This window comes from Heterodontus francisci, chromosome 1, assembly GCF_036365525.1.
Source record: "Heterodontus francisci isolate sHetFra1 chromosome 1, sHetFra1.hap1, whole genome shotgun sequence".
Classification (NCBI taxonomy): domain Eukaryota; kingdom Metazoa; phylum Chordata; class Chondrichthyes; order Heterodontiformes; family Heterodontidae; genus Heterodontus; species Heterodontus francisci.
In genome coordinates, this window is record NC_090371.1 from 266,043,574 (window position 1) to 266,069,303 (window position 25,730).

General features: G+C 40.4%; 1 protein-coding gene across 1 annotated transcript in view; it reads right to left on the reverse strand.

The window, feature by feature from the left end:
* Window positions 1-25,730, reverse strand: part of man2b2 (mannosidase, alpha, class 2B, member 2) — a 63,781-nt gene that overhangs the window by 33,745 nt on the left and 4,306 nt on the right. The window contains exons 2-12 of the mRNA XM_068044113.1: window positions 24,575-24,721; window positions 22,008-22,113; window positions 21,209-21,381; window positions 17,420-17,535; window positions 14,493-14,670; window positions 12,664-12,862; window positions 10,027-10,217; window positions 8,773-8,959; window positions 7,758-7,885; window positions 5,896-6,188; window positions 4,545-4,736 (exon numbers count right to left, since the gene is read on the reverse strand). Coding sequence (XP_067900214.1) covers window positions 4,545-4,736; window positions 5,896-6,188; window positions 7,758-7,885; window positions 8,773-8,959; window positions 10,027-10,217; window positions 12,664-12,862; window positions 14,493-14,670; window positions 17,420-17,535; window positions 21,209-21,381; window positions 22,008-22,113; window positions 24,575-24,721 — 1,910 coding nt within the window. The remainder of the gene's footprint in view (window positions 1-4,544; window positions 4,737-5,895; window positions 6,189-7,757; window positions 7,886-8,772; window positions 8,960-10,026; window positions 10,218-12,663; window positions 12,863-14,492; window positions 14,671-17,419; window positions 17,536-21,208; window positions 21,382-22,007; window positions 22,114-24,574; window positions 24,722-25,730) is intronic.

Genomic DNA, 25,730 nt, shown 5'->3' on the forward strand with positions numbered 1-25,730 from the left:
CTTGTCGATAGACGAGGCACTGAAAAAAAAATCACTGCAACGGCGTGAACCTGGAGTATTTACACACTTGATCCGCACTAAAAACAGCTGAAAAAGTTAGGGATGGTACATTTATGAGAGTTTATAAACAGTATAAGAAGTGATAATTATAGAACAATCTCTCTGGCCTGAAAATATTAATTTTACAAATGTGGAGTCTCATTTCCTGAGAAGAAAATTAATGTTACAGATTTAAAACTGGCCATAGACACCAAGTGCTAGACCTGGCTCTAGTTGGCCCCTCAAATTTCATTTCAACAGAGAAATAAAGTTCCTTTTGCCCTGCACAACCCGACAGCTGTGCACTAACATGCACCAGATTGGTCCGAATCATTGAAATCAGATTTAAAAATTGCCTTCCTGAACGCCCCAGCCCCTTAACAAGCTCCTAAAGGAGTTTAATGGGCCGTTAATTGGTGACGTGCATGTTCTCCATTCCCTCCCCCCAACTAGCACTTTGAAAATTCGAAACTGTCCTGGAGGCATTGGGATCCCAAGATGACCTCCGGTCCCATGATTTTCAAATGGCACCTGTACTGGATAGCGACCTCATGGCTCTTTGAAAATCTGGCCTGCTGTGCATCAGTGAGGATATTTCAATCTGATTCATTGAAAAGACTAACTGTTACTTTTCCTGTTCACAGATGCCAGATCCCCAATAGAGAGTATTGCACTTGACGCTGGATGACTGGGAAGTCTCTGCTGACAAATCCATATAAAGTCTGTGGGAAACTGTATGCGAGGTGAACGGTGAAAATCGTTCTTTCGCTACTGAGAGCGGACATGTTTTAAGCAAAAGGTTAGTTTAGCCACTCAAATTTTTTTTTTAAAAAAGGACGGAAGCTGTGTTTAGTACTTCTTTGTGATTTCTTTGGGTATCGTCAGCAGTTGTTTCTCACTGCCGCATGATGTTTCACAAGGCTTCTCTGATGACTAGTGGGTAAATGAAGGACCTGGTGCATTACTGAGGCATGTGGCCAAGAAGTGCCCAATTTGAATTGGACTCTGTGGCACTACAATTGGCACCAGCACCTCTGAAGAAGCTAGACAGAAAACAAGAATATCAAAAGGGCTTTCTGCTTCTGATCATTCAGTACAACTGTGGGGAAGTCAACTGAGGGCAAATTTGGGCTCCTCTCCACTCAACTGATCTGCACTTGTTTTCTGAATTCATATGAAGAATGGACAAAGTACCAGAGGATGATCCGAGCCCATGAAACTGTGACAACACATTTAGATAAGGAGGTAAGAAAGATGAGGAGGTGGAATGAAATTTCTCATTACAGGTTAAATAAATAAAGTAACATTTATTTCCCAAATGGCAAACACTCATTAACAAATAACATTGAACACTGTGTAATGCCATAATCTGGAGATAAGCCAAGTTTTGGTTCAAATGAACAGTACATTTTCTATTAATAACCCAAGTGTAAGTTACAACCAAACCAAATTTCACTGAAAGGTCACTAATAGTAAAATAAAATTGTCAAACCTACTCCATATACCTCCTAATGTCGAATGTTGTGAAATTCAAAACAAACGTATTATAATTCCTACAATATTGAATGAGATGAAGCCAGGCTAATGTAGAAAATGCATTTTGTTTTTACTTCAGGTAGGGAAACATAGAAACCAAATTGCACACAAATAGCATTTATCTCAATGACCAGGTAACCTGTTTAGTGATATTAGTTGTGGAATAAGTATTGAACACATCACCAGGAAAGCTCTCCTAGTGCAATTGAACCTTTTATTATCTTCAAGCCGAGCTTTGGTTGAATATCTCTTCAGAAAGATGGTGCCTTTGACAAAGCAGCACTCCCTCAGTATGGGACTAAAATGTCAGCCCAGATTATTTGCTCAAGTCTCCAGAGTGGGCCTTGAAAACAACCTTAGATGGCACAATACCCATTTATCGGAACAATACTACACACCAACACAACTAAGGGCGGCACAGTGGTTAGCACCAGAGCCTCACAGCTCCAGCGACCCGGGTTCGGTTCTGGGTACTGCCTGCGCGGAGTTTGCAAGTTCTCCCTGTGACCGCGTGGGTTTCCTCCCACATGCCAAAGACTTGCAAGTTGATAGGTAAATTGGCCATTGTAAATTGTCCCTAATGTAGGTAGGTGGTAGGAGAATTGAGGGAAGGTGGGGATAGGAGAAGGAAATGGGATTAATGTAGGATTAGTGTAAATGGGTGGCTGATGGTCGGCACGGACTCGGTGGGCCGAAGGGCCTGTTTTGGTGCTGTATCTCTCTATGACTCTATCCCAGAATTCTGTTTCAAGGAAAATATGTAATATGGAAACACAGCTACAATACAACAACTCTTGGCGATCATGTGGCACAAATTTTGAGACAACCACAAATGCCTCGTCCTCCACATTAATTTGCTCGCCTGCTCAATTGACTGCCAGAACAATGATAGTCAGACTGTTTTGCTATTATGTTACTCGTGTAGCAGTTGGATAATCTTGAACACAAACTCCTCAGAAATAAAGCAAAATTCAGAAAGTTCAGTTTGCAGACAGTGAACAACCTCCCCGTGATTTGGAGGGCCCTGAAGGCGGTCAGGTAACGTTAACTCCTTCATTGTTGATATTGCCACCGCCATCACCATCAACTTGTATTTATATAGCATCTTTAATGTAAGAAAATGTTCCAAGGTGTTTCACAGAGACATTAGAAAACAAAATATGACATCAAGCCACATAAGGAGATATTAAGTCATATGACCAAAAGCTTGGTCAAAAGAGATAAGTTTTAGGAGTGTCTTAAAGGAGGAAAGCGAGGTGGAGAGGTGGAGGGAAGGTATTGCAGAGCTTTGTGCATAGGCAACTGAAGGGACGGTCACAATGGTGGAGTGATTAAAATCGGAGATCCTCAAGAATTAGAGGAGCGCAGATATCTAGAGGGTTGTAGGGCTGGAGGAGATTACAGAGATAAGGAGGGGGCGAGGAATTGGAAAACAAAGATGAGAATTTCAAAATGGAAGTCTTGCTTAAACAGGAGGCAATGTAGATCAGCAAGCAGAAGGGTGTTGGATGAACGGAATTTGGTGCGAGTTAGGTCACGGGCAGCAAAGTTTTGGATGACCTCAAGTTTACAGAGGGAAGAATGTGGGAGACCAGTCAGGAGTGTATTAGAATAGTCAAATCTGGAGGTAATAAAGGCATGGATGAGGGTGTCAGCAGCAAAACAGCTGAGGCGGGGCGGAGTCTGGCAATGTTATGGAGGTGGTAATATACAGTCTTAGTTGACAGTGTGGATATGTGGTTGAAAGCTCATCTCAGGGTCAAATATGACACCAAGGTTGCAAACAGTCTGGTTTAGCCTCAGACAGTTGTTAGGGAGAGAGATGGAGTCATTGGCCAGGGAGCAGAGTTTGTGGCAAGGAGTGAAGACAATAGCTTCAGTCTTCCCAATATTTAATTGGAGGACACTTCTGCTCATCCTGCACTGAACGTTGGACAAGCAGTCGAGGGAGCTGGTGTTGAGGTAGAGCTGGGTATTGCTAGCATACATGTGGAACCGGACATCCTGTTTTCAGATCATGGCAGCATGTAGATGAAAAATAGGAGTGGGACAAGATAGATCCTCGGTGTCACCAGAGGTAACAGTGTGGGAGTAGGAAGAGAAGCCATTGATTATGATTCTCTGGCTATGATTAGATAGATAAGAAAGGAACTAGGTGAGTGCAGTCCCACCCAGGCTGGACAACAGTGGACAGACATTGGAGAAGGAAGGTGTAAAATCAACCAGATCAAAGCCTGCAGACAGGTCGAGAAGTATGAGGAGGGATAGTTTGCTTTTGACATAGTCACATAGGAGGTCATTTGAGACTTTGATAAGTGCCTTTTCGATACTGTGGCAGGGTCAGAAACTCAATTGCAGGGATTCAATTATGGAATTGCAAGGAAGATGAGCAGAGATCTGGGAGAAGACAACACGTTCAAGGAGAGGAAATAGTTAGAGTACCACCTAACAGCTATAAAAGGGGATCCAGAATCTGATGCATCAGAACATTGTAACTACAAAATCATTTCTTGAAAAAGTCGAGGCAGCAGCTTACGATATTAAAAACAAGTGTCCTAAAAATAAAACATCTTGAAATACAGACCTCATAGGACAAAGCTCTGGAGAAACACCAATGAGAGTTTTGGGAATTCCTGGGAGTTGTGGCTTGAACTTTATCAACTAATGAAAACAAATCATTCTTCTCTTAATTTTGTAAGCTATACTTGCTTCTCTACCTATGTTGCTCAATTCTCCAGCTGTGGAAAAAAGCCCGTGTCTTTCTCCTGGATTACTGACAATGCCACTCAAAGTTAAAAATAAAACACGATTGCAAGAAAGAATGCAAGAGTGATGCAAGGTACTCTATCTGATTACCTGTATACAATGGCAAATCTGTTCTATTTTTATTTTCTCATACCAAGTGATCCCTATTTTAGTGAGAAATCAGTACGTAAGGTCCTTAACATGTTACATTTGATATACATTACCTGTAGAAGTACTGCCTGATTTCAGTTACTAGTTTTCCTGCAACTATTTCCATACCAATGGACTTAGACACCAACACCGCTGAGCCATTTGGTGTGAATATGTAATTATCAGAGATTGGGCCCTGTCTGATGTCTCCATTAGCGTGGTATTCCAAGAACTCTTGCTTGATCTTGACGGTCTTCTGGGAGGATCTGCCATTTACAACAGAGAGCAACTATTATGACAACTGGGTGATTGAATACAGGAATTTCCCAATTCCTAAAGGTTCCTATCTCAAGAAGCCTTTCAATCACTCATATCACAAGAACAAGGCATCAAAATTGACCACCAACGTTCAATATGAGTTAATGAAATATTTTGACAATGTTTACATGGGTTTCTCCATTAGAATTTAACTCCATGCAAAAGCAGTTTCAGTATAATCAGAAAGGGTCATAGTGACAGTTTCAGACTTAATTCCTCCTAAGCAAGTAACTTATTTTCCATAAAATGCCAGTTGTCTCTCTAGAGTGTTCACGTTAAAGACATAAATTAGTGAAGGCAAGGCATGCATGAATATATTACTATCCCCAAGACTGTTTCTGCATTCTTAGTTAGGCTGGTAATGGTAGTGAGTAGCTGAACTATATAGACGTGGAAACCATCATGCTTAGTACTTGATCGGCACTGAGTTAGCTGGTCTCAGCCAGGCCAGCATTAAAAAGCACTGAAATTGAGGAAAATGGTCACTTGAGTAAGACTCTGGGGAACTGCCACTGTAAGGAGTCCACATCTCATAGAAATCATAGAAAATTTACCACACAGGCGGAAGCCATTCAGCCCACTGTGTCTGTGCCAGTCGACAAAGAGCTACCCAGCCTAATTCCACCTTCCTGCACTAGGTCTGTAGCCCTGCAGGTCACAGCTCTTCAAGTAGAGATCCAAGTACCTCCACAAAAAGGAGGGCATGGAGGAAGTTGGCATTTAAATAAGGAATTTTTAAAAATCATAGCTGGATAATGAGTCACAATTTTGGCTGAGGAATGTATCGCCTTGAAACTTGCATCATGGAGGTGCAATTGTGTTACAGAAGTTATTCCCTACACAATGTAAACTACCAATTGCACAGCAGCTCTGCCTTAAGCAAAAACACAAGTCATGTTTATGTGTCCAAGAGAAACCTATATGAACAGTCTTTAATATTGTCCCATTATAAAAGAATCCTTTTACAAAAGAAGTTCCATGACTTAGCAAATCAGATTCTGAATTATGCCACTGTTCTAAAGTTTACTGGCGTTTAAATGAAGCAAAGTGGAAGTTTTTTTTTTCTTATGCTTGGTTGATACAGGAGCCATTTACCATGATTCTCACCTGTCAGTGATGCTGTACAGCAAGTTAGTGTCTTTATTCAGCATCAACAAATAACAGTCATTCATCAATGGAAGTAGTCTGTGCCGTTGAGTTTTTGATTTGCTCACTAGCTTTCTGTCAAATGTAACCACTCTTCCTCTATACGGGGCTGGATTTTTTGAGCATCGGCCATTTGGCTCCTTGGCGCAAGTTGATTTTTTGTTTTTTACTTGGTACCTACGGTAACTTAGTGCATTTAGCCTTACAAGAACATACAGGTCACAGGTGCTGTTAGAATCTGCAGATTTCTGGATCTACAACAGAAAATGAAAATTTAATTGCTTTAATATTATTTCACCATGCACATTGAACACAGGAATGTAATACAGCGCAGCTAAAAAAAAAAATGGCTCACTGATTCACCATTTGGTATTACTACTTTTTATTAGAAGTTAAAAATATATTTACTTGCCAAGAGAGTTTGCTACTTATAATAATTTATCTCGCCTATTCAGGCTGCCTGACCTTACTAGCTCTGGTTCTGACAGGGCAAGTATACAGCATACTCCCAGGTTAGTTCCATATTCCCTGTATCTAGCTTCCAGGAAGCATTAAGAACTACCAGATATGATTCACCCTTCTGATTTTTCCTTTCCACACATTCAACTCAGCTCAGCTTTGATTGGAGCAGAAACATACAAGGGTCTAGAAATTGAGCCGCGAACATTTTGGGGCATTTGTGGGTAGGGAGGGGGGGGGGGGGGGGGGGTGGGGAGGGTGCGGAAACGTAATTTGCGCAGCTGATTGGTGAAGCCTGAGGCTCTCCAAATATTGGGCCTCATTTCAATGGTGCCGACAAAGCATCAAGAGCCTGTCAGTGAAGACGGCTTCCACTGTTACCATAATGATGCCCTCCGGTTAGTGTTGTTGAGGATGGGCCAAGAATTGGGCCCTGGGTCAGGGATCGCAGGGCCAGGCATCATAGATTACGGGGGTTGCGGACGCCAATCAGATCCCTTAGTAGAGGGCTGGGAGGAGCATTCGTCTCCTGGATCAACATTCCGGTAAACATTTTACTTTTCTGGAGCAGTCTCTGCTTCCCTGAATGAAGCTGGCTGCGTACGGGCAAACCAATTTTACAGAAGTAGGCATCAGAACAGACATTTGGTCCTACTTTAAATATGTAAATGCTACAGGTAAGGGTACTGGGCACCTCTTGTTTGTCCATAGCCAATATGGCAAGGGGTGCACTTCCAGAGGAAATGTGCTCACGCCTCCATTCCCCTATTTTGGTGCCTTCATAGACCAAGCAGCGCCCGAAAATAGGTCGACCAATTTCTAGGTCAATGCAACCACTTACAGAAGGTTATTGCACAGGAACGAGTATGTTTTTGACCAGATCGTAAACTAGTTTACTGAATTAAGTGGCCACTTAGGTGCCTCAATTGGCCTGAGGTTGGTAGGCTGTCCAAGGCCTTCCCCATCCCGGACAAAATGGCAGGGGGCCCGGGCAATGCTGAGAATGGGGCCCCGTGCCATTTTGCTTACCCCCACCCCCACACACACACACACACACACACACAACCGCCTCCAAGGGCGGAATAAAATTCTGCCCACAATCTTCTGACTTAGAGGTGATCGTGCCATCACTGAGTCAAGGCTGATATAGAAAACCTTTTGCATTACAGGAATGTTAAATAAAGATGGTGCTTTCTGGGATCATAAAGAGGGAAAAGCTTTTTAAAAAACAATTTCTAGTGCAGAATTTTTTCAAGTTTTACACTGCAAAGATGTGAACCAATATTTCGTCATAAACTTTGCATAATTATTTAATTTTGCATGGTAATTTGTCAATACCTTCAACAAAAACACAAGTCAGATACCTGTGATGGCACAGCATTTCCTGCATCGTCATATACACTGACTTCCGAATAAGCAACAGAGACATTAATAACAGTCGTGATGTTCCATCCAAGAGGGTTGTACACAGTGATCTGTAAAGAGTCATCCTCTTTCAAAGAGGAAGAAGTAAAAACAGTCTGACATTCAAGACAAGTGTGTACATGCATATTTACACAAGTTGTTTAGTGCAGATTTACAAAATGATCAAAAGAAACTCTAGAAAATTATAAAAGTTATCATGCTCATAATAGGCCCATTCCCCAACAAAAAATAAGGAATTTTAGTCACCCTATATGATAACAAGGTGAGGTGCACTGAAAGGGCTGGATTTTATGCTGGAGGCTCCCAGTGTCAGACCAAAAAGCTGGGGGGGGGGGGGGGGGGGGGGGAAAGAACTCCGCCTCCGCATTTTCGTGGCCCTCCCCCCCCCCCCCCCCCCCCCCCCCACCCCGGAGCGATCCTCCTCTCTTTCTAAGTTTCAAGAGCCAGCATCCCCATCCCTTTAAATATGGGGATCCCAACTCCAAAAGCTGCCAGCCAATCAGAGAGCCGACAGCTCAGCCGTATTTGCAGGGCCACCAGGAGCGGGGTGGGGAGTGTCAACATGGACAGTGCAAAAGGGAAGGAAGGGAGGTGTTCAGAGTCACACTGAACTGGGAATAGAGAGAGGATAGATAAATAACTTTAAAACCATTTAACATGCAATAAAACAAGGCAATAACCAGAATTACAAAGAAAGAGTGCCAACATGCATCTATTAAAGCCCAGAATCTCCCTACAAGAATAAAGAAGGAATTTCACTGCAATTTTTGTCACAATCTTTCACTATTTTCCAATAGCTCAGCTGGTAACTAGGTTACTATACATTAAAAAAATTGAATCAAAAATAACTGTTTTTATTGTCAACTTATTTGGTCTACCTGTTCTGCCCAGTTAAAACTAAACACAGTATGTAACATTAAAGACTTTGCAACTTATTTAACAAACTATCTGTACCTGTACTTCTTGTGTCTTGACTATAGGGAAGAGGAAAATCAAATTTATCCTTTTGAGTGTTCAGCGTTTCTTGGAATATGGCAGCCATTACTGATTTCACAGCCCACATCCCTCGTAATAGGTGATCCATGTACATATCTCTTACTTTGGGAGATTCTGTCCCAGTTACAGCATCATGATGTTGTACCTAATACACAAATGTCGACATTTCCATGAGGATAAAACATAAATATATAGCTAAGGACTTGTATTTGCTTTTATAAAATACAAATTAAATTATTACAATTTTCGATTTCATGATGCTGAATCACTCTTGGAAGTAAATTTAGCAATCTCAGGTAGACACCTACCTGATTCTCTGGACTGGATGGCAAATCTTTGCACTGCCTATTGGCACCATAACCCTCGTACCCAAATTCCTGATTTGTGTCCCAGTGAATCAAAGCTTTCACTTGGAGTGCCAACTTTAAAATTGCCTCAGTGTTTGTTAGTTACTGAGTGGTTATTTTTTCCAAATGCTTCAATATGAAGTTAGTCTCAGTTTTTAATCATGGAGTATCCAACTGGTTCCTTGCTACATATCAATATGAATTCCACTCAGAACATCAAATGCAGTGTTTGGTTTTTTGGGTTACATTTGCAAGCTTAATTTCAATGTTGTTCAATTAAAAACACACAAGTTAATGCATTTTCTGCAAATGCACTATTAAAAAGGATAGTAACATATACTGTAAATATCCAGATAACACAAGTGATTTGAAACTCAATTAAATTAGCACCTAGTAATTTAATATGTATCCATTATCTTCTATGCTAGCATTTAACTGCATTTACACTGGATAAGAACAGCAGTTCTTTAAAAACAGGCCACTGTATCAGCTGCACGGCATTAAAATACATTTTGTACTATATTATTCCATTGAGGTACTTTTTGGAAATACAGACATATTTCATGGTATGTTCTTCTTTCCTCATGTGAATTTTACAGTGCTCCTTTCCCCAACCCCCCAAAACTATTGGCACCATTACTGAACATCCCACCTTTTTTCCCACTAGCCTCTTTTTGTAAAATTCTATACATTTTGTCATGCTCAATATTGCTCCTTTTAGGTAACAATTGAAAAAAAAAGTACCATTTGTCATAATTTTGATCAGCCTTTCCAAAAGTATACATGAGTACAATTTGGAATATTTCTTCACTTTATATCTCACTAGAAAATGTAGTTGACCAGCAACGTGCCTGAAAGCCCTCACCTCCGATACAGCCCATCTCAGCTGCTGAATTTGTTGTAGAGCCCAAAGTTTGTCGAAAGATCCTGAGGGGTATTTCAAGCGGTACAATGTGAAAAGGGATTCGCAGGCATAGAGCAATGAATTTGCTCTCCGGGCCACTCCTTTAAGTGCATTCCGAGATGCATAAAATCCAGTCCAGGCTTGAAATGGCTCTGGAATTAGACAGGTAAAATATAAAATCATTTGCTGACAGTAAAGAATTTAAATTTCCGTTCTTCTCTATAGCTGTAATTAAAAATATTTTAAAAAAAGGAGTTCAGCAGTCAAGATAATGGTTTGTAACATTTACAATTTAAAAGAAAATAGTAATTATAAAATAAATTGTCCAGTGTTTGAGCTCCAACACATTGTGTTAGAGAAAAAGATCTTAGCCTCAGCTGTAAGATGTGGCATCAGTGAGTGGAAACCACCCTGGCAGGAACAGAGAGCATCGGAAAATATACATCATTTTTAATTCAAGATAAAATTCATGTGTTTGAAAAACTGCAGTGTTGTATCCAATCAGATTCCAATTCTCTTGTTGCCCAGTGAGTGGTTTGATTCAAGCCAAATCTGTTGGTCTTTTTCATTCCATAATCATTTATAACTGGAAATAGAGATGACAGCTCCAGTTTGGCAGTAGCTTGCTCACGTGGTATATCTGGTCACAGGATTAAACAAATAGCTCTTTTTAACCGGGTCAATGCTGTTCCAAGCAAAAAGAAAATCAATGACCAGTACAGCAAAGATTTCATCCACCCGTTATTCTTCCTCTATCCTACAGCTTGCATGTTCGTCAGACTTACTGCATTTAAAAAAAAAAATGCACCATGTGTGAGTGGCAGGGTGTCAAATGATCCTTGCTCTCTCCTTATGAGCCAGCACCTGGCTTCCACTCTGCCCTACCTGCGAAATATAGATGACAATGAGAACTCAATGATCTAGTGGAATACAAGAATGTTACCATTTTAAAAAGGGAAAATAACAAATTGATAAGGGAATCCATGACGATTAAGCTGGGCAATTTGACTTGGCATTGGTGAAACGGAGCAGTAAAAGGTCTGAAATCATACCTCAAATTTGGATACTGACATTTCTGGGTTTAGAGGACTACACACTCAGATCTCCAAATACCCTAAATATCCTCCAGCACAAGCAGCCAGAATATTTAAAAATTAAGCATCACCATCCATATCCCAAAGCAAAAAACTGAAGAGATTTTATTTTTGCAATTCATTAAATATCTGAACAGCAAGTTCCAGTGACCTCATTGAGGAGTTACCGAGCTGAATAGTGTGATGAATCAGGAGCTATCAATAGACATCAACTCAAAAGGTGGAAACTATGCAGATTAATTCAGTCCCCTCACAGTTGGACACCCCCCACCCACGACTGTTCTACTTACCCTATACAGAAAACAAAAATTGCAAAATAATCAATTCTTAACATAGATGACAATAGCACAGAGGACTTTGTTGAGCAAAGCAATCGCTACCCCACTTCACAGACATCTCTAACCACTCTTCAAATTACAAGGCTTTTAAACTCTTATAAATTTTGTAAGGTCAGAGACTAGTTCCATTAGATTAATAAATACAAATTATACTACAGCTGCTGGTTAGTTTTGCAATTTGTTTGAGGAACCTACCTATCAGCAAGTATCTCAAATCTACTCATTATGGAGCAGTAATCAGAACAATTTTTAAAATTCTGACCCTATTACAATAGCTGATGAAGAAAGCACACAATGGCTCCCTCTGCAGGAAGTGGCAAAGTACAGCACTGACATCACACTCAACAGTCGGAGATGCTGGAGATGGCTCTTTTCCGTTCCAGGTCTCCTTGCAAATGTTTACAGATAATAGGCAAGTACAGTTTTTTTGGTTGCAAAAGCTACTGGATTAATCCACAGACACATATGCCTGAATAAAATGACCCACATCGCTGTCTTCAATATTTTTCCAACATATGACCATTTAGGACAGAGATTTTGCCCAGCACACAGAATATTTTGCAAGTTCTCTAGAAAAGAAAGCATAAAGGATGGGCACTTAATAATACCTCTAAAAATTCCCTTTAGCTCTTTTAATATTAAGATGGAATTAAAAGAACCACGATAATTCGCTGTTCATAAATCATTTTCTCAAGCATTTTAGAATGTTAAATTAGTCAAAAAGTTAGCTTTTTATTAAACTGGAGCGGCAGTTTTAACTTTTAAAATGTGTTGTTACACAAAATTTCAAATGGTCCCATCAGATCATTGCAAATGAATTTTGTCTCCTATAAGCATAGGTACCATATGCTAGCAGTGGAGGGGAAAGGGGCAGGGGCAATGATCTCCTTGTTCATTCACCAGTAATTCTTAAATGATCATTGAGCAGTTTGAATGTTCAGAACCCAGTGTCCAATGATGCAGAGGAACATCATATGACTTAAAGCATCTCCCATTTATATAAACTGTCAACTGCCAAGAACTCTCCATACTTCATTAACAGACTCAAAACCCTCAACAGTAGAAGAGTTTTACAAATGGACACAAAAGTAGCCCGTTCCGTCCAAAATTAAAACAAATAACATGTGCTTCCATAGAGATGACATTTTTTGCTTGCCCATCATTACCTGAGGAGTAAGGGAGAAAGTCCTGGTTCTTCCAGATGTCCCAAGTCAGGTTTGCATTGTGAACGGCCTGAATATATTCACTTAATGTAGCATATTGGACTGTAACTCCAAATTCATCTTTATGTTGGTTGATATAATCCATCAATGGATCCATGTTCTCAAACTGCACAGAGGCATTGAAGAACTGCTTGTCACAGCCCTGCCAGCAAAAATAGGTTAAACAAAAAGGGAATAGTAGGTTACACACAAATGGAGACCATTTTATGACTTGTATTTCCCTAATGCTCCTCATATATAGAAAGACATCTAAAAATGCTTTACAGGCTAAACAAACCAATAGAATGGACACTGAATGAAGCAGAAAGGGAAGCGAGGTTAGTGGGGTTTGAAGAGTTGAAACACAGTCAGAGAGAAAGGTCTACAGAAAGCTTTTGAAGAGGGTGGTTAAGACACAGGTATAACAGGGAGGGGCAGTTTCAGAGTTGAGGCCATAATGGCTGAAGGAACTGCTGCTGGTGGTGAAACATAAAAGTAGGAAGCCAGTGTCAGAGGACTGGAAATATATGTGAGGACATACATTTGCAGGAGATTAAGATAGGGCCATGGAAGAATTTGAAGGTGAGAGCAACAATCCTACTGTCAATTTACTAGGGCACAGGGAGCCGGTGGAATTTGCTAAAGATGCGCGATGAAGGTACAGTCCTTTATGTGGATATGGACATGGGTCAGGGTATTATAGCTGAGTTGTGGCTTGTAACGGGTAAAACCAGGCAAGCCAGCAAGGCAGGTATTTTAGGAATTGAGCTTCAGGGGTAATAAATAATTTGTTAGTGAAGCAAGAGAAGTAGAGGCAGAGATGGGAAATGTTTTGGTTATGGAAATGGGCTTAGTAAAGGATGCAATGTGAAGAAAGAAACTGAGCTTTGCCCAAGCAGTTCAAGAAGGTTCCACATCAGAGATGACAGCAGCAGGCAGATCGAAGGGAGTCAATGTTGGAGGCATAAAGGAAATTATAGGAATCAAAGCAGATTACTTCTGTTTTTCTGACATTTAGCTCAAGGAAGTTAAGACTCATCAGGTTTTAATGTCATACACTGACTTAACAACTCTGATACAAAGTTGATAATGTCAACATAACCTTTACACAAGAATTACTGTCAGAAGCTGAAATCAAGAAGCAAATAGGGGGAAAATAACTCGTGCGGATGAAACCTGGAAGAAATATACTTGGAACAAAGGACTGAATACAATTTTTTATTTGTTAGAAATTGTTTAATTATATTTTAAAAATTCCAATCCAATCTTGGGGGTACAGTAGCATAGTGATTATGTAACTGGACTAGTAATCCAGAGGCCTTGACTAATGATCCAGAGACATGAGTTCAAATCCCACCAGGCAGCTGAGAAATTTAAGCTCAGTTAATTAAATAAATCCAGAATAAAACACTAGCATCATAAATGGCGAACAGGTAACTTCCAGATTGTTGTAAAAATATTCTGGTTCATTGAGAGAAGGAAATCTGTTGTCCTAATCTGGTTTGTGACTCCAGACCCACAGCAATGGAAATGATTCATAACTACCCTCTGAAATGGCTTAGCAAGCCACTTGGTTGTATTCAAGATGGCAGCTCACCATCACCTCCTTCTCTCAAGCGCAATCAGGGATGGGCAATAAATGCTGGTTTTGTCAGTGACACCCACATCTCATGAATGAATTTTTTTAAAATTCCATAAATGAGTCACAAAGCACATTACCACATACCAAATACACAAGAAACATTCAACATTTCGAAACAAGAACCACCTATTTTATATGTCGCAGGTCTTACCCATGGCCACAGAACATGACTAGATCGGAACCAGGCTGCTCTCTCTTTAATGTTTGATACCATAGTCTTTGCATAGGCACCAATTGTTTCACTGGTCACTGGGAGACTCATATTCGGGTAAATTCCATCTTTTGGTGGGTCAGGAAAAACGGCAATTCCATTCCAATAAAAGCCAGACCTAAACAAAAATATAAGATTATATATCCTTGAATCTGATTAGATCAACTGTAAAAAATTTTCTTCCCCTCCCTTACAAGTGTCCATTGTTCACAAACCATTTCTGCTCAGGATACTAACATGGCTACTGAATATTTCACCCCAATAATATTGCAGAACCAATGAATATCACACCTCAGTTATACTTTGGGATGGCTTTGGCGAAATCCTCTATTTTTCTTGCACTGCATGAATGTCAAGAAAGAATTATTAGCTTTTAATTTTGCAGAAACCAGTAGCAAATTCAGCCCAAGAGGAATGCTCCTGCTAGCACAGCCAATGCACACCAGCAGGGGACATAGCAGTAGATTGGAAACAGGCCACATGGTGCCCATATTCAAAAATGGCAACTTATCAAAACCAAGTAATAGCAACACAATGTAGAACGATGGAGTCAAATATTAGATGTTAACTTGAAGATTATTAGGGAAATAATTTAGTAAACCATAGTCAACAGATTTAGAAGGTGAAGATGATGCCCGCTTGACATTTTTTTTTTGAAGAAATAGCACAACCAAGTAAACTGTGGAAAATCTTACTGCACCTTTTAATTCAATTTCTAGATAACTTTTCATACAGAACTTTGTAAAATGCCTATTAGTTAAACTCAGAAGTGTGGGAATTCAGTCATGGGAAAAAACAGGAAACTGACTGAAGAGTAGAAAACTGGAAGCACTTGTTAAAAGTGTTACATCGGGTTAGGAGAGATATTGCGTGGATGTCGGAACCACATCATTTCTATTTAGATCGATGACTTGGTCTCGGAAACTCAGTGCAAATGAGTCAAATTTTCAGAAGGTACTTATTTAAAACGAGCAATGGAATTGACGGGCACACCTCATAAATTAATGAATTGAGAGAAATACGTAAGGGCAGACAGAAAATATAGACAACAAATTGTATTTACATAGCACCTTTAAAAGTAACAAAAAACATCCCAAGGTGCTTCACATGAGCATTATAAAGCAAAGTATGACACTGAGCCACATACGGAGATATTACATCAGATGACCAAAGCTTGGTCAAAGAGATAGGTTTTAAAGGAGAAAAGTGAGGTGGACAGGTGGAGAATTTAGAGAGGGTATTCGAGAGCTTAGGGCCTAGGAAGCTAAAGGCACGGTCACCAATGTTGGAGCAATAAAAATTGGGGATGCTCAAGAGGCCAGAATTGGAGCAGCACAGATGTCCCGGAGGGCTGTGGGGCCTGGAGGAGGAGATTACAGGGGTAGGGAGAGGCGAGGCCATGGAGGGGTTTGAAAATAAGGATAGTAAAATCGAGCTGCTGCTCCATGAGCCAATGAAGGTCAGTAAGACAAGTGTAGAGTATTGTACAACAGGAAAAAAAAACCAGATGTCCAGGCATTTTGTGAATGGAGATGAAATATCAAAGGATGAAGTTGGAACAGATCTAGGAATCTTCGCAAACTTAACACTCAAGCAGTCCAACCAATGCACAGCAGCAACGAACAAAGCCAATAGGATGTTGTATTATAATATCAAAACAGTGGACTGTCAAGTCAGAGGAAGTCATGATCAAACTGTACACTGCTCTGAGTAATACATCTTATTCCGTTTAAAATCTGGAAAATTACTTGAAACTAAATTGCAAGAGTAGAACAAGGGGAGACTGACTTAAATTAGTATAAGGAATATTACTAAGTTATATAAATTCTTCTTCACTAAAGCAAATCAAAATTTGCAATTACAAAAGTGGAGGAAAATACCATCGACTCATTTAAGAACCAACTGAATGCACTTGTGGGGAACTTGAGAAATGTTCTGGATGGATGAACAAAGATGGACTGAAAGTTCTCCTTTATCTGCAATTATCTTGTGAGCAGAAAAAAATGTTCCTTAAACTGCCTACTCAGGTGTAGCATGGTTCAAATATAGGAAAGGGTTCCTTTGATATGGTTTCTGTTTCCATTAGTAGTTACTTTGATCTACCAGCGTATTGCAATATTTCGTCTAGCGGTGCTGATAGATTGTCATCATGCTTCTGATTTTTCTCCTCTTTCCTTTGATCCCAGCAACGCCCATCCTTTACAGGAATTTAACAATGCAAGGTCCACCTCTGCTTGATCCCCCTGAAAAAATGCTACAATAAGACAGCTCAGTATTGATTTTATTCCTTCTGCGGTACACTATTTGTATTGTCCGAGTCTTATCATCTAATTTATAATGAATGAAATAAAGCGATAACAATATTTTGTTATTACAGAACTGGAGTATTGCTGAAAATAGAGACATGTTGTTGAAGCTTTTTGTCTTGCACTCATCAGGACAATCTGTAAGAATACCAACGTAAGGGAAAGCAAAAACTTTATTTTGAAATGTATTATTTGGACTGAGTGTTGTGGCAAATAAGTCAAAGATCAAGACAATTGTGCTGTCTCAGTGCCATTAACTGTGCATTGCTTTATTTTAGGAACCCGCATAGACATGGCTTAGCTCTTTTACCAATCTATTACAGATCTGTGGATACATGGTACCTGCTCACTGCCTCCTCATAAGCAGTGTGAAGAAAAACAAAAGTCAAATCTATGTTGCACCATTTTGACTCGTATGTCAATGCTCCAACATAAAGCAGCACTCAACCACACAAGCAACATCATCTCTTTACAGAATGCAACATTTAATTAGATACTAAATGTTCAGCACCCACCCAGCGCTGGCTTATTTGGGTTATTAAAGTGAAACTACACTATTACCTGTTGGAAAATGGCAGAAAAGAAGGGACGCAATAACTGTATTGGTCCATGGTGTGAGTGAAGATCTCGTGCTGCTGTGCCAAAGAGGAAGATCCTTGCCACACAAACTGGAGCTTCTGTATGGGGAGGAAGAAAAGGAATAGAGAGAAAAATAATTCAGAGAAAAACCACAGCTCACCAAGATACATGAACACTTGCAGAAAAACGGTACATTTCCTTTTCCTTAATGAATTGCCTCACGATCCCAAATGTTAGAGTTATAATTCACTGTGCAATTATTCAATCTCTCACTATTATATGTTTTGTTGCTCTTCTTTCAGCTTCAGAACTAGTTAGAAATAAGCTGGGAGCAGGTATGTGTGGCTAAAGTGTCTCTGCCTCCACTCATCAAGAAGTTCTGCCCTGTAACAGAATCAACAGGGACAATGGATTGTGGGCAATCTTCTCCATTTGTGACATTACTGTTGGTTAATAACCTAAAATGATCTGCTCCCAAACTTGATCCAATACAATTCTTGAGCAGTGGTCAATTTCTCCTCCCTATTATGAAGTGTCACCCACCCCTGCCCCCATCATATTTCCCCACAACACAATTTAGATCAGTAAATTAACAATGGGGGAGTGAGAGGGGAGAGATTAAACCCCATCACTGTCACTGCATCATATTGCTGATGTTTCTCGACACCATTTAAGTAAAATTGCTACCTCCTGGCAACATAACAGTACACATGGAAGTACCAGGACAAATAATTTATCCTGTAGCTATTAGCTTCCTGCTTTTGCAAAAAAAAAAAGCAACTGTGGAATATTACCCCAAACGGCCAGTAAAGTCCTTAATAAAGAAAACTAATTTGAGTTATTCAGTCACGGTAAAGAAATAAAGTGTTGCATTTATATAGCGCTTTTCATAACTTCAGGACATCCCAAAGCATTTTACAACCAATGAAGTACTTTTGAAGTGTAGTCACTGTTGTAATGTAGGAAACATGGCAGCCAATTGTACACAGCAAGCTCTCATAAACAACAATGTGTTAAATGAGAAGATGATCTGTTTTATAGGTGTTGTTTGAGGTATAAAAATTGGCTAGGACACCTGAGAACTTCCTGCTCTTCTTGAAATAATGCTGAGAGATCTTTGATGTCCACCTGAGGGGGCAGGCAGGGCCTTAGTTTAACATCTCATCCAAAAGACAGCATCTCCAAAAATAAAGCACTCCCTTAATACTACACTGAAAGTATCAGCTGAGATTTTGTCCTCAAGGCCCTGAAGTGGGACCTGAGCCCACAATTTCCTGGCTCAGAGGCAAGTGTGCTGTAGCCCCAGCTGGATGGGAGTAACAGTCTCTTTCTACATTACAGCGAAGCCCATTTTGCTTGCAGGGGAAAATGGACCAAGTTGCAGAAAGTGATACTGGTTAAAATAGAGTGTCACAAGTAATAAAAATGGAACTGTGTCTTTCCAAACAATTGTTGAACCATTTAGCCTGTTGCATCAATGCTGATTATTTTATGTCTCAGCAGAATTTGTTGTGAACTCCAAGAAAATAATGCAAATGATTACTTTGGCCCAGCATGTGAGAGTGAACCTCAAGAGAGAGAGTTTGGAAACAAAAAGTGCTCCTGCAGTGATACAGAAAATGCTGGAAATACTCAGCACCTCAGACAGCATCCATGGAGAGAGAAACAGAGTTAATATTTCACTCTGCACAGATGCTGCCTGACCTGCTGAATGTTTCCACAATTTTCTGCTTTGATTTCAGATTTCCAGCACTATTTTGCTTTTGTATTAGTACTTTTGAATTGAACAGCCAAAAAGCTTACACTGCAGATACTTAAATACCACTGGTCAAAGAGAATCTCTATATTAAATAAAAGCAAAATACTGCGGATGCTGGAAATCTGAAACAAAAACAAGAAATGCTGGATTCACTCAGCAGGTCTGGCAGCATCTGTGGAAAGAGAAGCAGAGTTAACGTTTCGGGTCAGTGACCCTTCTTCGGAACTGACAAATATTAGAAAAGTCATAGATTATAAACAAGTGAGGTGGGGGTTGGGCAAGAGATAACAAAGGAGAAGGTGCAGATTGGACCAGGCCACATAGCTGACCAAAAGGTCACGGAGCAAAGGCAAACAAACAATCTGTTAATGGTGTGTTGAAAGACAAAGCATTAGTACAGATTAGGTGTGAATATACTGAATATTGAACAGCAGCAAGTGCAAACCTGAAGAAAAACAACCTGAAAAAAACAGTGGGTAAGCAAACTGAACAAACTAAGATGAAATGAAATAAATGCAAAAAAAGATTGTAAAAAATGTAAAAAGGAACGCAAAAAAAAGGAAGACAAAATAACTAAAAATGAAAGTAAAATGGGGGGCTGTCATGCTCTGAAATTATTGAACTCAATGTTCAGTCCGGCAGGCTGTAGTGTGCCTAATCGGTAGATGAGATGCTGTTCCTCGAGCTTGCGTTGATGTTCACTGGAACACTGCAGCAATCCCAGGACAGAGATGTGAGCATGAGAGCAGGGGGGAGTGTTGAAATGGCAAGCAACCGGAAGCTCAGGGTCCTGCTTGCGGACTGAGCGGAGATGTTCCGCAAAGCGGTCACCCAGTCTGCGCTTGGTCTCCCCAATGTAGAGGAGACCACACTGTGAGCAGCGAATACATTAAATGATGTTTGGGCAGAGTTTAGCTTTAAAATTTGCTTCTGTCACTATACAAAAATGGTGTTCTACATGTGTCTTACTTAATTTATGCAAATTAATTCAGTTAATCAATTCAGAACCTCAGTATCGCTTCAGTATGGTGCGCTAATTCTGCTGTCTTAATCAGTAACCTGGAGGAGTTGTAAAGCGCAGAGGGCTCCTGCAAGCAAGGCTTGTGTAAGATTCAAGATTCCTGCAGGGACAGAAAGTCAAGGGGCTGCAACTTCTGGTGTGTAGGTGATGGGAGGTCCGTTTACAGGAAGTACAGGAAGACCATTGATAAAGAGAACATCTCACTAATAAAAGAGATCCTTAACCTTACCCACTCTGGTGACAGCAAATTGCACGAGATACATATTCTGTTGTAGGAGGCGCTGAGTGGATTCCACAAGGTTGAGAGGACGGATCTCTGGGGGTTTAACTGTTCTTGTGCACCTTCCCATGCTACAAGTCTGCAAGGTCATTTAGCAATGCCCTTCCAGATCCCAGGTGAGTTGTGATACAGGCATAAAAATTAGAGGAAAATTTCCAACAGCTCAATATCTGATGCCAACAATTCTTGGTGCATTTGTCTGAAGATAAGGTCCAAGCTCATTCCAATATCAGGCAATAAAATCTGCAGGATAGATTGAGCAACCTTTGAGATGCTCACTTCACAACACTATGAGGATCAAACTGATCACAGACAGTTGCGCAAAATGACATCAGCAAATCAGCAGCCAGTTTTACACCTGCCCCATTTTCTTTTCTTTTTGACTTCAATAATAGGGCAGATGATTTGCTAACGGCCATTTTGTGTTCGCGCCCAAGACCAATTTCACCCCCTGAAACTGTGATGACAATGACTGGTTAGAACACAGACTGACACGTCAATCCTTCCAACCACACTTGTGACAGGATTTATAAATTCTAAACTGTGTTGCCAGATGGATACAGCGCTGTGCCTCGCTTGAGAGAAACTGGAATGCAGGAGCATGAACATTACACCAGACCATGCATATACAATAAGGCTAACAGAAGTCTAGAGTTAGATGACTTAACAGTTAGATTGTTCCTAGAATTCCCGCTCCCTCCTCTGTTTCACCTTATTTTTCTGCATCATTTCCTTTTCGTCATAGTCAATACGGGAGATAAGATGAGCATTAAAACCAGCCAGAGCAAACACTGTGGGGGTGGTGGCTGATGCACCAAAGGGGTCCACGTGCCAAGAAAACCGAGGTCTTGTTCCAAATGTTTCATACAGGAAACTGTGTCCTTCTGCAAAGACAGATCCAGCTTGATAAATGCCTCAAAATCAAAGTCACGAAAATAACTTAATAAAAATTACAATTGTACATATTAACAGGAGACAAAGAGGATTTGTCTTGCATCGGTGCAGTTTACAATTTAACATGGGTGGAGCACCATTTTGTTTGAAAGATTAAATTTTAATAAATTCAGTACTCCTGATAGATAACACCAGAAAAAAAAACAACCATACACCACAACAAGAAGAAGAAATTTTGGAAATACACTGCAGGCCAATCAAACAGCATCTTTAAGAGAAAAGACAGGTTCTTGATGTTTTGAGTGCATACACTTCATCAGAATCAAAAAGACGAGCTGAAAATGACCTTCCAACCAACGTCACGGAATGATCGATATGCAGGAATTGTGTTTGTTATAAGAAGGTCTGTGTCGTATAGTTTATTGCATATTTCTCCATTTGCAGTTGAAAATAGTCATCCAGTGCTCCTCGAGAAAGGTTACTTGGCAGATCACAAATGTACATTTTGAAGGCTGAAGATGGCATTCAGCATTCAAGGTATTAAAAAGAAAAGTTGGTGTTAGACACAACCGGAAACATAAAGTGGCGTGCAGATTTGGAAGGGAAGGATACTAACCCGTGAGCTGTAATATCTGCGAACTGATTTCGGTTACTGCTTCGTCATGCATCACCTGGCCTCCAATGATAAACTCCAAACGTCCCTCACCCAGCAACTTGTGCACCTGAAATTAACACTCAGCAAAATTGTACACTTCAAGCAGGAATAAACCACTATTACAATATCAAAATGACTTAAAATCGACTCACATTGGAATAAAATCAACTGATGAATTGCCTGACAACCTTATTTCAGCATTTACTGCTCTGTAAAGTCTTTCCAAGGTTTGCAACATCAACCATTCCCTAGGTTTCAATGAAAGCTTCCTAAGCTATATGTGCATTCTTGGGTGACGCAGGATCAAGGTTATTTTGTTATATATCAACATTTAATTTTATTTAAATATCAGCAATAGGAATTCTTTTGTAAAAGTATTCAAGGTACTACAATCTGTTAATTAGGTGTACATTGTTTTTGTGCAGGACCTCTATGGATTTATGTTAGTGATTGTCAGCTTGTCATTCTCCTGGGGTGAGGAAGTGCTTGCTGGCTTATCCGCATTTTCATGAGATATTTTCTTCCTTCGTTTTGTATCTCTCCACCCTAATAACGCAACAGGAAACACTTAACTGGTGACTGAACAAGACAATTTATTGGAGATTTGAAGAATAGGCTTCAGAATGGGTCAATGAATTTACATACGGAGTAGCTGAGCCACATTAATCAGGAAGGTCCCAGATCCAAAACCTCAGTCTGTGCTCAGCAGGCTCATGTTAGCCAAGGCAATGGTGAGGGAACTAACACTATCAGACCCCCCAAGCATTATTTAACAGTATAAAAAAAGCCAGGGTTAAAAGGTCAGTGCAAGATGCTGGTAGGTGAAGGCAGAATCAAGCTTACTTGTAATTCTCATTACAATTAAATAGCATCCCAACACTTCTTGTACTTGCACAAATAAAAAAGTCACATGGGCAAATACCTCACTGAAAAGACAACAATTTTAAATTAATTTTAAAAATCTCAAATAATGAAGATATTGGAGGGAATTTTAACCCCACATAAAGGGCAGGAGAGCATCGGGTGTTAACATTTAAAAAATCTTATCAACCTCAAACCCAAATCTTGAGCAGCAGGTCAGTTAATTAAATATATTAATGAGGTGATATTTCTCAGTTGTTCAGATTTAATGATTGTGAGCCGTTGTTTCCCAGGACTCAGGAAACCTAGCAGCTGAAGGGAGGAGAGAAAAGACTGGATTCAGTGAAGAAGTGTCTTTACCTGGAACAGCAGAGCTCCACTCTCCCCACCCCACCAAGCCACCCTGCTTTGCTGCACATGATTATCCTCCTTCTCCCATCCTCCAAACTCTCTCCTGCCTAACCGCCCGCCCGCCACTCTTGATCTCTTCCTCCCTCCTCTCCACTTCGGCCTTCCAACATAGGCCTTCCTGCTCACGGCCAGCTAACCTCTCAACCTGGCCGGATGCTGGCCAGGAAATGGAAAAAATCATCAAATATGAGATCCTCCTGTTAAATTTGGCAGGACCTCCGTGTTACCCACATTTCCATGTTTCTCAGCCGTTACAGCCTCCCAACCCTCCAAGGCCTCCCCATAAAAATCAGGGCCATTGTGTCAAATCTGCCTGGGAAGAACGGAGAACTGCCTTAAAACTGGAAAGAAGCAGAAACAAAATGCCTGAAGGCACCAAATAACTCTTTAGAATTCACATACACAAAGAAAAGAGTAGTTTCATGGGTGAGCCAGCAAGCTTGAGGTTCAAACATGATAAGGATTTGAAGACAATCTCAGCTGACACTGCAGTGCAGTACTGAGGGACTGCAGCATTGCCAGAGGTGCTGTCTTTTGGGCAAGATGTTGAACCAAGTCTGCTTGCTCAGGTTAACACAGGAGATCTTGCAGCACTATTCAAAGAACAACAGGGAGTTCTACCACTGTCTTGGCTCATATTCTTCCCTCAATCAATACCATCAAAAAAACATATCTGGTCATTTATTCATGTGCTGCTTGTGGGAGCTGGTTGTGAGCAAACTGGCCCAGTTCCAAAACTCCCCTTCCCATCTTCAAATAGTGCCCTGGGATCTTTTACGTCAACATCAGAGGGCAGAAGGGGCCTTAGTTTCACCCATAATGACAAAAAGGTAATTAGGATATGGAACTCTCTGCCATAAACTATTTTGAGAGTTCATAAATTGCTTAATAAAAGAGAAACATTAAAAGACAAGGGCAGTGTGCAGGACAGCGAGATTCAACTAGATGGCTCCTGTGTAGAATAACACTGGCACAGGCCTAGTCATAGAATCTTGTAGCACAGAAGGAGGCCATTCGGGACATTGTGCTTTCACCAATTCTTTAAAAGAGCTTTCCAATTAATCCCACTCCTCTGTGCTATCCAATTAGCCCTGAAATTTTCTCCCCTTCAAGTATTTACCCAATTCCTATCTGAAAGTTACTACTGAATCTGCTTTCACCACCTCATGAGACAAATGGCCTGTTTTTGTGATTGTAACTGCAAATGACGTCCAATGGAAAATAAAAGTACATTCATACCAAATTTCTTCCATTACCTGTTCTTTCTGTGCACCAGTGGCCACCTTGTCCCACCAGAGCCGAAAGAACTCCTGTTCTACCACAATGAACTTGTGCGGTTTCCCCTTTACCAGTTCTTCCACAACGGTGGTGTAAACATTGGCTGCATATGCATGCATACTTTCCTGTTAAGAGATAACAAACCAGTTACTGGATTGGAGGATAATTTCAGTGCACTACCAGCAACAGACCATCTTCTTGTGCCATTAACACCCTACCTACAGCATCAGCAATATCAAGCATTTCAGCACAAACCAGGGATGGAACCACAGACCTTCCTGTTGTGAGTGACTCAGGGACAGCAGGGATAGAATTGGTCTACACCAGCAGCTGGAAAAGAGCTCGTAACGAATTGGCAGCCAATATTTCACTGCGTCAGTTATTTTCCATTGATTTGGAAAATATTGCTGAGATTTTTAACCTTAAAAGCGACAGTAAGACTAGGAAACGAGTCTCCAAAGAGCGTTTGAGCCTTCATTACATGAACTTCAGTAGAAAGAAGATTGGGCGTGGTGAAATCTATGTATATTTGTAATATACAGGGCACACATACATGTGGGCACAAATATGAATGGGGAAGGCCATTCAGCCCATCTTAACGCATCCAGCTAGATAACCTATATTTTCTCCACAACTCAGCATTTAATGTTCCTTTATATAAAAACTTTTTACCTCCCCTCCCTTCCTGACATCTGTTCTAAATTTGACAGTTGGCAGTTTACACCGTGGCTCTTTATCTCACTATTAATATTTACCTTGAAGCAATGCTTGAGATTTAACTTTGCCATACTGTTTAATATCTTGTTTACTGTTTAAGACCAGTTGTCTCCTTTCATGGTGGAAGAGCCCGAGTTTCTCCAGCTTTTCCTCATAGCTTTAACACTGGGCATCAGGTTTGCTGCTTTTCTTTGTGTGGCTTCAATATTTTGACTCAGTGGCCAAACAAAGACAGCACTAAATGTATGGTCCGAACACTCATGATCTTGAACACTTCTATCAAATCTCCTCTCAAACTTGTCTAAGGAGAACAATCCCAGCTTCTCCAATCTATCCACATAACTAAAGTCCCTCATCCCTGGAACCATTTCCATGAATCTTTTCTGCACCCTCTTGAAAGCCTTCACATTCTTCCTA